The 16,172-nt window shown below is 34.2% G+C and overlaps 2 protein-coding genes across 3 annotated transcripts; both read left to right on the top strand.

Annotated features, from left to right (window-relative positions):
* The first annotated feature begins 4,047 nt into the window (after nucleotides 1-4,047).
* On the top strand, nucleotides 4,048-10,645 carry LOC111518769. 2 transcript variants are annotated; one of them, XM_023176442.2, is made up of 8 exons: nucleotides 4,048-4,309; nucleotides 6,846-8,003; nucleotides 8,075-8,715; nucleotides 8,773-8,964; nucleotides 9,034-9,588; nucleotides 9,646-10,092; nucleotides 10,154-10,324; nucleotides 10,381-10,645. In XM_023176442.2, exons 2-8 carry the CDS (start codon nucleotides 6,909-6,911, stop codon nucleotides 10,505-10,507), a joined length of 3,228 nt encoding a protein of 1,075 aa, XP_023032210.2. In that variant the 5' UTR covers nucleotides 4,048-4,309; nucleotides 6,846-6,908; the 3' UTR covers nucleotides 10,508-10,645. The 2 variants fall into 2 exon arrangements, with proteins under 2 accessions (XP_023032210.2, XP_046866949.1); XM_047010993.1 differs by lacking the exon at nucleotides 4,048-4,309 and adding an exon at nucleotides 5,661-5,795.
* Nucleotides 10,646-12,041: 1,396 nt separating this feature from the next.
* LOC111518768 lies at nucleotides 12,042-16,157 on the top strand. The gene is made up of 8 exons (XM_023176439.2): nucleotides 12,042-12,111; nucleotides 12,218-13,512; nucleotides 13,571-14,220; nucleotides 14,278-14,475; nucleotides 14,549-15,112; nucleotides 15,170-15,610; nucleotides 15,667-15,837; nucleotides 15,897-16,157. The coding sequence occupies exons 2-8, from the start codon at nucleotides 12,223-12,225 to the stop codon at nucleotides 16,063-16,065; spliced, it is 3,483 nt and encodes a 1,160-aa protein (XP_023032207.1). The 5' UTR covers nucleotides 12,042-12,111; nucleotides 12,218-12,222; the 3' UTR covers nucleotides 16,066-16,157.
* The last annotated feature ends 15 nt before the right edge of the window (nucleotides 16,158-16,172 follow it).

The raw sequence follows: 16,172 nt of genomic DNA, 5'->3' as shown, positions 1-16,172 counted from the left end.
TATAGTTTATAATTCGATCCTCACAGTTTAATTTAGGTTTTGTTAAAAAGATAAGCAGCTTTTGTCCCATATTTCATAACTTTTTTTTTAACAATTTCTGTTAATTTAGTAAAATAAAAAAATCAAATATATATTTATATATATCTTTATATACATAGGATTTTGGGACTACAGTTACTTGGCTTTACATCCCGAGTCCAACAATGGATAGTACAACGACATCTAATATTGGAACAAGTTTGGTTCCAGCAAGAAGCGTTTTTAAAAAACGCTTGGGTTTCGATAAGAAGAACGTGGAGTCCACAACACATTTGCCACTTGGTAAACGTGAATATGGACTTATTCGGGCTACCAAATCAAGTACACGATTTCCGATGGCTAAGAAGCGGCCATTGGGCGCCCGACTAAAAAACACCAGAGAACGGACTATGGAGCGTGCAACATCGAAAAGGATTGAAAGTGCTTCGAAATCGACTTCGACAACGTCCACATCCTCAAAAAAGGCAAAGGAATCTATCAAATCTGAAGATGTGGCGATCTCTACGCCGACAATGACTTTTCAGCTAAAGCGGAAGCTTTTTGACGAAGGCGAATTCACTATAACGCGGGGAAAGAAACTTAGCGAGGTACAACACCCTGAGGCTGAAGTCGATCAATTCTTTTATCGACACACTCACACATTTTTATCATACAAAGAAATGGAGGCCTATTGCCGTCGTAAGAACATTCGAATTCTCAAAGGATTCGTGCCACCCATGTTCTAATTAGCTGGTCGTTCACATAATATAGTTTTAATTTTAGATTTTTCCAATCAAGTTAATAAATTAATATTGAAATCACAGCAAAACTAATCATACTCATATGTCTGCGGTTTCTTACAGGTCTTAAGATTCGATTACCGCATGTGAATTGTAGGTGCGTGATAGCAAAAGCAAATCATACGCAAATGGTTGCTTCATTTTAAAGCAAAACATTTCTTTACCAAGTCAAAGTTTGTATACCCTTGCAACTTTTTTGGTAACTCTTTCCTTACCTATAGCCATCAAAGTGGAAAAACGTTTTATCTAAAAAGGCTAATGTTTCCGAAAGAACGGCGTACAATCTTAGCATGGCAAATAACGAAGAAGAGATTGATCAAAGTCACTGTTTCCACCGATCGTTCCTATGGGAGCTATATGATATAGTTCCACAACCTGTATCAAATTCGGCACATTCACTAACAGATATATTAAACTGACAAATATTTAATTTGAAAGCAATCGCGTTAAAAGTAACGAAGTTATTTAGAAAAGTCACTGTTTTCGACCGATCGTTCCTATGGGAGATATATGATATAGTTACCAGATCCTTATCAAATTCGGCACAGTCGTTTATATGTGTAATTAACTCACCAATATTAATTTTCACGACAATAGCTCAGAAAATAACGAAGTTATTAAGAAAAGTCACTGTTTTTGAAAGATCGTTCCTATGGGAGCTATATGATATAGTCACGCGATCTTGATCAAATTTGGCATAGTCGTTTATATGTATAATAAACTCACAATATTAAATTTTACGACAATAGCTCAGAAAATAACGAAGTTATATATGATACAGTGGTCCGATCCGGCTGAATCCGAGATATACAACCCCTGCAGTATATACAAGCCTACATGCAAAATTTCAGCTCTGTAGCTCTTACGGTCTAGGAGGAGTTTGCGTTGATCCAGACAGACGGACAGAAGGTCGGCATGAGAAGCTGAGTTGATATAGCCATGTCCGTCTGTCCGTCCGTCTGTCCGTCCGTCTGTGCGTATGCGTTTTACTCAGCCGTCTTAAGAGCTATCGGGCTGAAATTTTTTTTCGGGATTTTTTATTACCCGGGAAAAATAAAGTATGAAAACCATCAGGATCGGACCACTATATCATATAGCTCTAGAAGAACTAGAAGAAACATTTTCATAAAAATTGGAGTATGCTATGAAATTTACATATGTGATAATATTGGATATAAAACCCCAGATCCCAAAATTTGAATGTGATCGGATAAATATAACACAACAAATTGTAAAATAGAGAGTAAAATTGTTTTGTTTGTATATTGATGAATTGGGTTGCAGAAAACAAACATGTAAAATTATTATTACCAAGGACTGCAAGGGTATATAAACTTCGGCATAGCCGATGTTAGCTTCTTTGATATTTTTTTAATCAAAAACTAAACTTTTTTAATCATTAACGTTTTTTCATATTTTAATCCAATTTATAAACATACTGACAAATCCTTTAATTATAGCAAGTGCCTGAGTGATGCAATAAATTGGTCCGAAAAGGTCTTCATTTTATCTAATGGGAAAAATTTTGAATGTATTAGTGTATCTGAACTATTTGTAGTTCTTGTTTTTTACATTCCTATGCTTTTTCGGATAGCTCTTCACTTTTTAACTATCCAATGACCGTTGGTGTAATTTTTTTCTTACAAATAAGTCAAAAGTTGTTCCTTTTTTTTGCGTATTGGGAAAATTTAGCACCATTATTATTTCCTTGAAATTAAGACATTTAGGATAGCAGCCAACCTCGTAATGATCTAACCCTAACAACTATCATTAATAATGTCATTTTACAATTTTCAATAAATCTCTTCTACGTGTTTCCATTATTCAACTTTTAATTCCAGCTATCAAAAGAATTCAGCTTCGAAGCAGTTTTGATTTGCACTCAATAAAGGGAAGATCAAAACGATTACACGCGAAGTAAGCCTATTATCTATTTCCTAAAATCACCTATTCCATACACCTATGTATTTCGGCAGGCAACTTTCTAGTTAATAGTTTTCAACCTATCTTGAAAATAAAAATCCAATATTTCTAAGACGGATATATATGTATGTACATATAGTCAAGTAGTATTTTGTATACATTATTAGGCCTTGTTATTATGGCTTACGATTCTACATCGCATCGATTCTATTTCGCACACTTAGACATCTGCACTCAGGCCCAACGCGAGGGGGGTGGTAAAGTTGGGATTCCCACCGGGCCCGAAGTTTTTAGCGGGGCCCGAAGTTTTTACTACCACCGGGACCTGATATCTTCTCGACGGCCCTGTCTGCACTTATTAGACATCTGCATGGCTCCATTCACTCAATACGCAAAATTGAGTACATTCAAATGGAACAGAATTGAGTGAGCGAGAAGCACATAGAGTAGTAGTATATTTTGACACTCATGCAAAGAGAATTGAGTGAGAATGAGACATGCTGAAAACATTCGAATTACTCGAGTATCACAGAACATATGTACATTGTGTTCAGTGTTGCCAGAAATTTAGAGTCCCCATAAGCTAGATTTAAGGAAAAAAAAAGCTAGAATAAGCTAAATATTAAAAAAAAGGCTTAAAAATAAGATAACTATAAAAACACTTGGTGTATAACATTTAATATAAATTTTATTTTATTGATATGTATCAAATATGTAAACACAATGCAACCTCTTGTTCCTCTGTTTTTAATGACTTTGGAACAAATTGAATTTTGTTTGTTTGCGTATTGCCTTGCATGCACGCGACATGTTTTGTTTAGCCCCAACTGTCGCTTTACAAAAGGAGCAATATGGTTTTGTGGGGTCTGTTGGGACTTTGCACAGCCACTCCTTAAATTCATCAAAAGTAGTCCACGATTCGCGAAAATGTTGTTAAAAGTAACTTTCGGCATTTTCTCAAACTTAATATCGCTCAATATCGCTGTAGAATGACCAAATTCGAACCAAACGAAATATAACCATAAATTTAAGCACAAAATTGCACAAAATACCAAAAGTCTTCGAGAAATATTATTTTAGTTTGATTTGCCCCTTTAAATGATCATAAAAACACTTTATAATCTTTAAAAAAAAATCTTTATGTAGAAATTTTTTTAAAGCCAAAAAAAGCTTTTTGTATTTTGAAATAAGCTAGATTTCAAGCTATAAGCATTTTAACCACTTTCCGAGCTATTTCATTTTGAAATAATCCAGATCTAGCTTAAAATAAGCCAAAATGGCAACACAATTTGTGTTTCGTGTAATTATTTCGTGGAGTGTGTCGAAGTTGCGCTCTTTTTTGTTTTCTTTATGTTCTATTCCTTGTTTTGTGCTCAATTTCGTTTTTCTGCAGAGAAAAAGAACAACAACAACCGTTTTGACATTAGAATGCATTCGAGCCTATCCTATCATTTTCGCATGTTCTCAATTGTACTCATTGCTTAAACATTGTGCATTCCGCTTTGTACTCATATTCACTCAACTCATGCAGATGTCTACTAAGTATATATTGTATGGACATCTGATAGGTAAATATTAAATCTACTCATTGTATGTGGTCCTGCGTAAGTTGGTCCTTTTTAGTAATTATTAAAATTTTTGCAACAGACTACCAATAAAATCAATAAAACTAATAATAACAATAAAATAATAAAACAAAAATATCCAAGAGCGATCGCTCAATACCCCCCAATATTCCCTATAGATTAAATATTTAATTTTTACCAAGCGCGATTATGAGTAAAAAATTAAATCCGGGCCTGTGCGTCGCTCGGGTGCTCATATGCTTGCGTGAGCGTGATACTGATAGTGAGGTATACTTGTAAAAAACATGTGAACAGAAAAAAAATTGTTAAAAATATTATATCCAAGGCTGCAAGGGTATACAAACTTCGGCATAGCCGAAGTTATCATTTTTGATATTTATCATTTATAGACATCGCTTAGAAAAGAACAAATTATTTTAAAATATTTAAAGGCTTTCATTAAGTTTACTTGCAAGTTAAGATATGTAATATAATTCATTAGACTTCTAATGAGTAGAGTATACACTATGTTCTATTCATAAGAATGAAATGTAAATTCAATACATATTTTACAACATTTTTGTTCCAGTTATGAAGAATTGAGTAGGTTTCTTAAAGCTTGTTAATATAATTTTGTTACAATGAGGTTTTTCTTTTTCAGTCCAACAAACAAAAAATTTACCTCTGAAATTCATCATACCTTTTTTTTGACTAAACCTTTATTTTGACTAAACCTATGAAATAAGTGCATATACTTGCATATATTTTATAGTAAGTATACTTTGATGTTAAAGTCAGTCTAAGAAATTTTTAGTCTGTGTTGACTAACACAACCATCTCTTAACTTTGTCTTGGCTTTAACTTTTCCTTGATCTCTGATGTGGGGCAACAATAGAGCAACAACTTAATTTATACAAAACAATCTTGCGTTTCATTAGAACTGCATATGGAGTAAATTCTGATTATCCAGCACACAAGCTTCTAGATCAGAGCCCGGCACTCATATCCCCCGGGGGACGAACACGTTCGGCACCTCGTATGCGTGTAACCGAACGGCTGCCGAAGTCCTCACACAGAGGATGAGGGTTGATTTAGTTTCCCTCAGCATTTCGACGCAAGCAGATCTATATCGCTTTGTTGAGAGAACACACATGAAAAAATTGATCGCTGCTTTGTTTTCTCTATCTTTTTCTTGCATAAGATTATTTGCTGCACTCGTTTTCTTGATTCGAGGCAGAATTTGATGAAGTTTAATTTTGCGCAGTGTAAAGCAACATACGCATACAAGCAAGTGCACACATACAACTAAACTTTTTTAGCGCTCTCTTTGTGCCGGGCCCTGATGTATGTACATATGTACTTTGAGTTTTAAGTTCACAAGTTTTGAAGAGACATTTCGTTCCTTCAGTTGTAAAGAAACCAATCGACTCAGCGGTCAAAAATTAGATACAAAAATTGATTTCAAACTATAATTGATTTAAAACTAAATGTAAGTAATAAAATAAATTTCAACTGTGAGCAGCGTATTGACAAAAAGGAACTTGTGACTTGGAATTTTATATCTTTTATTTTAACCAAATGTTTTCTGGAAAAGTATTGTTGACTGTGTAATTTATTGTTTTGGCGTGCTCTTGTCCCTCCACTAAAGACATACTCATAACGGTAAACAAACTGTAACTAGTTACCATTTTATTTTTAAGATATAAAAAATTTGCTTAAGTTTCGAAAAGTTATGTAAGTTAAATCAATTCACTGAATTTGTGCTACAAAGGCGGATTTAAGTTAGCTATGAATTTATTTTTCTATTCTTAGTTAAATTCAATTGTCAGGCAAGCTTAAGCCCCCAAAAAAATGTCTAAATAAATAGCGAAGTAAAATGATAAGTCAAAGAAATGAAGACACAATCCAAATAGTTTCAAACAGTTTTTAGATTTCATTAAAATCGAATTACAAATTTGGTTTTCAATTATTAGATGTCAGATTTCCTGTAATTTAATAATTAAATAATTTAAATCCATAAATTAAATTTTAAAATTTATCTTAAATTTTCAAGTATTTCCAACAAAGTGTGATCTTTAACAACATCTGGCAACCTTCGACTTTTCCAATACTAATTTTCAACGTCACATCTCTAATACCATCACTACAACACTAAATTAATATTTAATTAAGTTAATACTTATCGCTAAAAAGTAGTTTGCATACATATTTTGTTCATTTTGCTTGTGAAATGTATAATCGACCTTGAATTCAGTAGGAGTGCATATATAGTAAATCATTCCAATAGATATCAACAACGTATCGATAATTTCTCACAAAAGATTTCAACACAGCGATAAATTGTCTCCTTCTCATGTACATATGTATAAATACATGTGTACATACATATGTATATATATTGATTGTATATTGATTGTGTACATGTATTGATTATAATAATTTTCTGTTGCAAGTAAAATATTGGGGGCTCCCCTGTAAGGTTAAATCATTTTGCCAAGTCTGGTCACATTAAGCAAACATTTTTCTTTTCTTGAACAAGTTTTTGCAGAGGAAACAAGTCTTCATTCCCGGTTATATTATTTCACAATAGAAAAGGACCAATATGGATACTGTGACTCAAGCTCAATCGATCGATTTAAGCGATCTTAATGATTTTCTGTACGATCTAATTGATTTGCTTCAGTCGCAAATCACAGGATTGGCTATGAATCGAGTACTGCAGTGGATCAGTACCCAGACAAAGAAGAAAAATGTAAATCTGTCTCAGAAGATATTCCAAAAGCTAGTTACAGCGATGATTGCAGCCTTTGAAGAAAATGATGCAGCTGCCTCCTCGAAGGAGCATCGCCAATTGGTGGCCAATGTCTTGGAATGTGTGCAACTCCAAGTCGAAAAGTTTCCCAGTGACGATGGAAAATTAATTCTAAATCGTTTGTGGTCGCTGAGTGTGAATGGCGACCATCTCCATCCTCTCGCTGGGCAGATACTCGTCCAGCTATTAGATAATTTTGACCTCGGACTAGAACAGTGTCCACAATTACTGACGATTATTCAGCAGCTACTCCAATCAGACGAAGAGATGAATCGTCAATCGGCCTTATTCATTATGCATGAACTTGAGAAAAACGAAGTCGGAAATGCTATAAAGTGTCCCAAAAGCCTATGGTCCGAATACATTAATGCATTGGAGCTTCTTGAAGCACAGCAGATGCCTCTTAACCTAATCAGTTTGTTGGATAATCTTAAACACCTTGATTTGTCTCCGTGGTTGAGCATTTTATTTCTCGGCCTCTTACAATCTGAGAATATAACTGTTGTTTATGCAACAGTAAAATATGTTGTAACCCATTTAAAATTCTCCAACTTGACTGATTGGAATCTGGTGGAGAAGTTTCTGGCGGCCACCAATAGGATGCAGTTGTTCGATGTCGAGGATGACGAACAATTGCCTCGACTCTTTGGAAACTTTTTAACAACAGAGGAATTAGGGTCATTTATCAAAGCTTTTGTTAACGTTCCTTGGAAATGGAATGGTGTTCCATTATATGAATGGCTCATATGTATACCGAAAGAGGAAACCGGACAATCACTGTGTGCTGATAAACAAACGCTTCTTAAACTCGCCACTCTAATTAAAGAAATGGAAAATTTCACACTTCGGGAAAAATCCGCAGATTATATTAGTTGTTGTTTCCAGGTAAGAGTCATAAATGTCATAAAATTATTTATTCCTATTCACTACCAATTTTAGTGTGTTATTCCTTACAGACAACACTTGATAATTTGTCTATAGAGGAATACTTGATTTTCATTGACACGATTTCCAACACTGCAGACTTATTCGATTGGGATGAAGAATGTTTATTAAGAAAAGTAGTTGGTTGCAACAATTTTGAGAGAGAAATTATACACTTTACCAAAGATCGATTAGATAAAATTATGAATCTGTATAGGGACATCGAATTGGCTAATGCTTTAATTGATGAACTAAACAAATTACCAAGAGCTCAACATGGATGGTTGCGCCTATTCTTAATAACTCAAATCAAAAACTCTAAAGGTGTTAAAGATTTCTACTCCACAGAGTATAAAGTGGATAAATTGATTCTATGTGGTAAAGATTTGAAGAAATTACAGCAACATTTGATCGATAAACTAGTGTGTGAAACTTTGGAAGAGAAATCTGTTGTATTAGAAAAGTCTGTGGATTTCTTCGTTACCACCCACTTGAATAATTGGAATAAAATAGAAGAGTTTCAACTGAAGCCACTGGAATTGCTTCAACAGGGTGGAGAGAAGACATTTGTACATCTGTGTGACCTTTTAGCAAATTGTAATGATAGGAAACAGGACGAGAATATATTGACGGCTATGATCGCCAAACTAAAACAGTTTCCAAATTATGGAGCGTAAGTTACTTTACTAAATAAATATTCAATTTCATGCTAATTTTTCTCGTTTTAAAGAGCTTGGAATATCGGAGAATATGCATTAAAGCATTTGACAATTGAACAACAACAATCTAATCTTTTCGTGGACTTAATCTGCGGTGGTAATGATGATATTGTTGGTGGACTATTCCATTCTGGTGTGCAGCTGCCTTTGGATCTAGTTATTCAGCTTATTATGTCTATTTCAATTCATACTGATGATTCTTGGTAAGAAAATACGAAATTCATTTGCATTTGATGAATTTGAAAAATGTAAATGTGTATTTAAATTAATAGGATTATGGCAAGCTACTTAAATGCCAATGGCTCTCAACTACTAAGTCATTACTATATTTATTATGGCGCTTGGCAACCCATTTCATATGTAAAAGAAATCGTTAATGAATTATTGCGCATAAACAAGGAAATATCGGAAAAAAACCCTCGATATAGAAGCAACTCCGAGCAGCACAGGACTAAATTTTTCATTGCTTTCGCTTTGTTGACTTTAAGGAAACAATATACAGACATTCTATGGTCGGCATTATTTTCTTCAACTGATCAGTTGAATATTATATTAATGTACGAAATAATAGTGGCTAGGAGCATATCCCACCCAGATGGTCTTCTGGAGCGTTTGCAGTCTATAGCCAGTCTGGAGACAGACCATCAAATGTCTCTACTGTCGGTTACAAATATTTTCATCCACCTCAAATGGAGTTCACTTAAAGAAGATCAAATTCAAAACATGATTAACTCGCTGCTGCCTCTAACTGTAGAAGCAGTTTTACAAGTTGGCCAATTTGCTAATTTAATTGTTAATGAAATAATAAAAAAGTCGAAGGATGAAGGGTAAGTTATACATCATCATCTTTAATTTAATTCTAACTTATTAATTTATAATTTCAGATTAAAAATTCCAATGGTTAATACATTGCCTTCACCAACTGGTGTTAAATTGGCAGAGTTATCGGTTGGAACTCAATTAGAAGTTCGTCTTTTATTACCTGAGCTAGACTTGGACACAGTGAAATCTCCTTGGACATGGTATATGTCGAATGTTAAACCACGAGATGTGTCCGATGACAGATTATTACAAGCCAAACAGATTCGAAAAGCTATTAAATTGTCATCAATTGAAATTCAACCGATTAAGAGAAATGAAACGATTTTGACTTCAAAAATTGACATATATCCAAAATCAGACCTAGATTCGCCCAATATCTCAGCCAATAACGCAGATCTCATTGTGGCAGCTGTTCTTATGGACGAAAGGACCAATCTAAACGATCTATTGCAAACTTGCCGAGCACTTGGTGTTCGCTCACTTATAGTGAGCGATTCTTCGAATTTAAGGTTTGGCAATGAATTACTTGCAAATATGAAAAAATAATTACTTATTTTTAATCCATTGCAGTGAGAGCTCTGAGGATACTTTAAACATAGTTAAGCTTAAACCAGAATTACTAAACAAGTATTTACGTGAGAAAAAGCTGGAAAATTATAATATCGTTGCCACCCAAAATACAGCAACCAATAATAATTTCATTGAATATCGTTTCGCAAAGCAAACTGTTTTGCTATTCAGGTAAATCAATTTTGCACTTAATTCAATATGTTTATAAATTTATCGATATTTTGCAGTAACCAGCAACGCGACATTCCGGAGAACCTGAAGCCTTTACTGGATAATACAATTGAAATACCACATAATGACTTTCAGCATGCTCAGCACTTGCTGATTTTTAAGTTTTTCAAACAATATTACTAATCAGCAGTTTCAATTCGCAAGACACCACAGAAGGTCAACATTTTCTTAATTTAACTTTAATTTTCTTAGTTTAATAGTCTTAAGCCGATCCGGCTTAGCAGACACTTTGAATGAATAAACGGACCTTTCTTTAAAATACGTTTTGTGCAACTTCTTTGCATTTTAATAAATTACACATCATTCTTAGATACAAAACATATTGTTAAATGAAATGTGCTGAACCTTTTATTGCCCTCAAATGGATTCGCGGGCTCCGTCTGTCCAGTTCGGAGCACACTAGCGAAGGATACACTAGGACTGGTTGTAGCAGGCATGTTGTATGATCTAACAGCCTTAGCGAAGAATACCTCCGGTGTAGTTTTGGAGGCGTTGAAAATGATTTTTGTCTCCACTGAGCCACCGACGTAGGTCGAGTTTCGAACTCGAGAACAACAGAATTGTAGATTTAGTAGGCCTCCACTGAGCCACCGACTAGGCAATGAAAACCAATGATCAATTCTTGCTATCTACAAAATCATCATCTGGCTCTATATCATCATCTTCCCATTCAGCTCAGAGCGATAAACTGTCCGATGTACCCGAAATCGATGCCTTCAAGCGGGGCCATCAAGTCGAAACGTTATTGGATATGTTTGAGAACAATTTCGGTGAACAATATTTATATATAAAATTCGAAAATCTTGTACAGCCCGAGTTCCACTGAATGTGGTAAAGAATGTGGGACATCTGTTACCCACGTTTCTACAAATGGGAGGAACAAAAAAAAAAAAGAAATCAACTTTTTTAATTAAACTATATAAAACTTTTATTGTACTACATTTTTTAATGTTAATATATGTAATTTGCTCTGCTTATTTTATTTTTATTATAACACATATGCATGAAAGGAAAATTGAAAATTTTAAACGCGTTTTCGAAAAATAGGTGATGTGCTATTCCATTCAACTCAAAAGAAAAAAAATTAAAAAACAATGAAAACTTAAGCCACTCAAAACCGAATTTGCAGCCCCAAAATAATATTTAAACAATGTCTTGTAAATTGTCAAGTTTCATTTTTTTCATAAAAATTTGTTGGATTTACCAGCCTATAAAAATTCATCAGGTCTTTTAACTTTGTTTTTGATTTTACAAACAATAAAATCAATTTTCTCGTTACGAAAAATGTCGCTCATCTCTAGAATATATATTCAATATTGTGTCGAATTATCGCTTATTACACAATTAAGAAAAAAAAGCAATTTTCCAAGAAAGTCTTTGACAACCTTAACCGAATATAATTTGTTTTAAGAGTAATTTATTGTGAACCTTTATTGGGACTATTAATGGGATCATCTTGTGTTACAAGTAAAATCCAAATGCTAGTTAATCTCTACAACATTCATCATTTATTCATTCTCTTTCGTTCTACTATAATATTCGTTTACTCTTTAATTCTGTGAAACATTTTAAATGTGGCGCTTTTTTGCAATAACAGTCTGGCATCACCATTGTTTTAGTATAATCCAAAAGTTAGTATTTTTTAACAGCTGGTGCGCCCCGGGTTTTTATCATAAATGAAGTCGATTCATTCCTGGGATTTGATTTAAATTTATAAAAAAGGATTGGTATGATCAATTTGTCTACTCATTTAGTATTATAAAAACTAATCTGAAGATTTCGAACTTTGGAAAACCAAATCTCGTTTTATAAATACTTATCTTGTTATTAAAGAACAAATGGATAACGCGATGGATGTGGGCGACGTTAAGGATCTGCTGACCGACCTTGTTGATGTCCTCCAGCACGATCCTAAAATGTTGGCCGTAAAACGATTGATTCAGTGTTTTAATGAGATGCAAAATAATACTGAGAATTTATTATCCACGATTTTGGAGAAGCTGATATTAGCAATAAATGCGACTATTGAAACAATCTCCATAACCGATCTTAATGATTTGCTGTACGATTTGATTGATATCCTTCAAGAGGAACCCACCGGATTGGCCATGAAGCGAGTGCTACGATGCATCTTTAACATGATCCATAATAGAAATGTGAACTTATCTCCAAGGATTTTCAAGAAATTAATCTCCACGATGATTGCTGCCTCTACAAATGATGTTATGGCCTCCACGAAGGAACATCGTCAATTGGTGGCCAATGTCTTGGCGTGTGTACAACTCCAGGTGACAATGTTTCCAAGTGCCGAGGACAAACTGTGGCTAGACCAGTTGTGGTCACTCAGTCTCAATGGCGAACAGGTTTATCCTTTTGCTGGGCAGATACTCGTTCAGTTTATCGATAATATTGTTCGTGATATTGGACTGGACCGGTGTCCAGAATTGTTGTCAGTCATTCAACATTTACTCCAATCAAAGGATATAAATGATCGGCAAGCTGCCCATTTTCTTATGCATAAGCTAGAGGGAATCTTCAGTATCATAAATTCAGTTGGACATGCCATAAAATGCCCTCTTCAGCAGTGGTCGGACTACATTTCTGCATTGGAGTCTTTGGAGAAACATCAGATGCCCTTAAAGTTAGTCAGTTTGTTAAAGAATCTCAAATCCTCCAATGATCTTTTACATTGGCAGCGTATTTTGTATCTAAGGCTACTTCAATCGGAGAATATCTTAGTTGTCTATGAAACAGTCAAGTATATTGTAACCCATTTGAAGATGTCTGACTTAACTGAGTGGAAGCTAATGGAAGACTTCCTAGTTGCAACAAATAGGACACAGTTGTACAATGTCGATGATGGCGATAATGATCGTTCTTCTCCTCTCTCCAATTGTTTTGTAACAACAAGTGAATTAGAATCCTTTTTCGAAGCCCTGGTCAACGTTCCTTGGCAATGGCAAAGTGTTCCATTGCACGAATGGCTCAAAAATTTGCCAAAAGAGGACGAGGAACGTTTTTCGTGTATTTCCATTAAATCGCTGTGCAATCTCGCCTTTCGAGTGCAAAGAATAAAACTGGGAGAAATTAAGAACGAGGCTCAGGACCGGGTGATACAAATATTCCATGTAGGTTACTTATTTCATTTATTGGTCACTGATCCCTTATTTGTATAATCATTCGCAGGTCACACTTGATAGTTTGTCTCTGAAGGATTATTTGCTCTTCATTGGGATGATGTATCATAAAAGTAACAACTATTCCGATCATGACAGATTGGAGTATAAAATTATTAAATGCGATAATTTTCAAATGCATATAGAATATTTCAACGAAGCGCTTTGGCGTATTATATTCAATCAACGTATGGAAGAATATGAGATCATAAGTGCTCTAATTGAAAAGCTAGAAATGTTACCGAAGGATCAGCATGGATCCTTACAACTTTTAATTATATCAAAAGCAACATCTCGGGGTTCCCAACAAATGTATGACTTTTATTACACAGAGTATGATGTGGACATTGCTTTGCTTTTACATGGTGATAATCTGGCTGAATTATGCAGTCATTTGATTGATAAACTAATGTGGACTACTGACGAGGAGGTGGAATTTATTGTGAAACTCTCCACTGATATATTTGTCCACAATCATATAAAGAAATGGTCTGACATTGAAAGGTTGTGTTTGAAGCCACTGGATTTACTTAACCAGGGGGGACTTGAAACTTATGTGTTATTGGAGCAATTTTATGGAAGAATGAACGGTCGATTCCAGGACGAGAATGTATTTTCTGCATTTGTCTCTCTATTAAAAATGTTTCCATATTATATTAGGTAAGTTGATTTCACATTTGCATATACTTTTAAATTTTAAATTTCAAATTTTTCAAGAGCCAAAAACATTGGCAATTATGCATCAAAACATATGAGTATTAAGGAACAAAATACTCTTTCTGTAGATATAATACGCGAACATATCAAGGTCAACACAGATTTAATTCTCGGACTATTATGTTCTAAAATTAAAGTGCCTCTACATCAAATTCTTCAAGGAATTATCCATAATACAAATCTTTCTGAAGTTGAATGGTAAGAAAAGTCACTGCATTTTGATATTTTTGGAAATTGTAAAAAAAAAATAAATTAAATTTATACTCCACAGGATTGAGGAAACATATTTAAATTCAGTTTGCGTGGAAGCTTTGAGAAATTCGTTTATGACTTATGCCACACGGCAATCTGATCGCTTTGTTAAACTAATTGGTGATCAATTATTGCTTATGAACAAGGAATTGTGTGAATCGCAACCCCATTATCTGATCAACTCCAAGGAGCATAGAACAAAATTTAGCATTGCTTTAGCATTGCTATATCTAGAAAAGAAATATATATGCTCTGATCAGCTATGGTTGACATTGTTTTCATCAAACGAACAGTTCAATATTACATTATTGTATGAAAGGATAGTGGCCGGAACACTTCGTGATCTGGCGTTCCTTTTGGAGCGTTTGCAGTCAATGTCCACACTTGAGACAAGTCAGCAAATCTCCTTACTTTCTGTAACTCATATTTATCTTGTCCTAAAGGAGAAAGATACCTTAAACTATGAGCGCGTTCAGAATATTTTCACCTTATTGCTGACCCTAAGTAAGGAAACAAATGTACAAGTCGGTAAATTTGCAATGTTGATCTTAAACCAATTAATCACAATGTGCAGGGAGAAAGGGTAAATTGTCAATTATCATATGGAACTAAATAAAAATTTAGTAATCTTTACTTCTAGGTACAAAATTCCAATAGTTAACAATTTGCTGGCATCAGTTGAAGTAAATTTGGCAAATATATCAGCTGGACCTCAATTAGAAGCTCGGCTTTTATTACCTGCGATTCCATACACAACGACTGAAGGCTATTGGGCATTCTATATGTCAAATACAGAACCTCGTCATTTGTCCGGTGATGAATTAAGAAAAGCTAAACTATTTCGAAAAGCCATCAAACAAGCATATATTGAAACCAATCCAGCGAATGAAAATAGCAGTTATCCGATAAGTGCTATATATACCCAACCAGATCTGGAGTCACAGTATATATCAACTAATTATGCCGATCTCATTGTAGTAGCTGTTTTCATTAATAATCCGCCGAGTTTAGATGATTTAATGCAAACCTGCCGAGCACTCGGTATTCAAACGTTAATAGTGAACGATTCCATAAATTTAAGGTATAATACAAGGCATATTATTTGGATTATTCTAATAATTTTATTATTGATTTCAGTCAAACCACTCATGATGCCTTGAATATAGTTAAATTAAAACTGGAAACTCTCAACGAATATTTGCGGAAACAAAAATTAAAGAATTATAATATAGTTGCCACCCAAAATACCGCTCAAAGTTCAGAATTTGTGGATTTTACTTTCGCTAAGAGGACAATTTTGCTATTGGGGTAAATCTGCGTTTCTTATAAAGTATTAAATTTTAATAAACATTATTTAATATTTTCAGTCACGAACAAGATGAAATGGCGGAGAATTTAAAGTGTTTCTTGAATAACACAGTTGAGATACCACAAAATGACTTTCAGTATGCACAAAAATTGCTAATTTTTAAGTACTACAAACAATATTCGGAAAAGACCACAAACGTTTTGCCATTTCATTATTTAAAATTGTAGCAGCTACATCACATTCTTAGAAACTAAAAATATTAAATTATGGCGCGTTCTTGATTAATGTCTGGCAACGCCATATTTTTGGTATAAAAGTATTTTTAATCAGCTGT

Source organism: Drosophila willistoni (assembly GCF_018902025.1).
Source record: "Drosophila willistoni isolate 14030-0811.24 chromosome 2R unlocalized genomic scaffold, UCI_dwil_1.1 Seg200, whole genome shotgun sequence".
In the NCBI taxonomy this organism is placed as follows: domain Eukaryota; kingdom Metazoa; phylum Arthropoda; class Insecta; order Diptera; family Drosophilidae; genus Drosophila; species Drosophila willistoni.
This window is presented reverse-complemented; position numbering and strand designations above follow the sequence as displayed.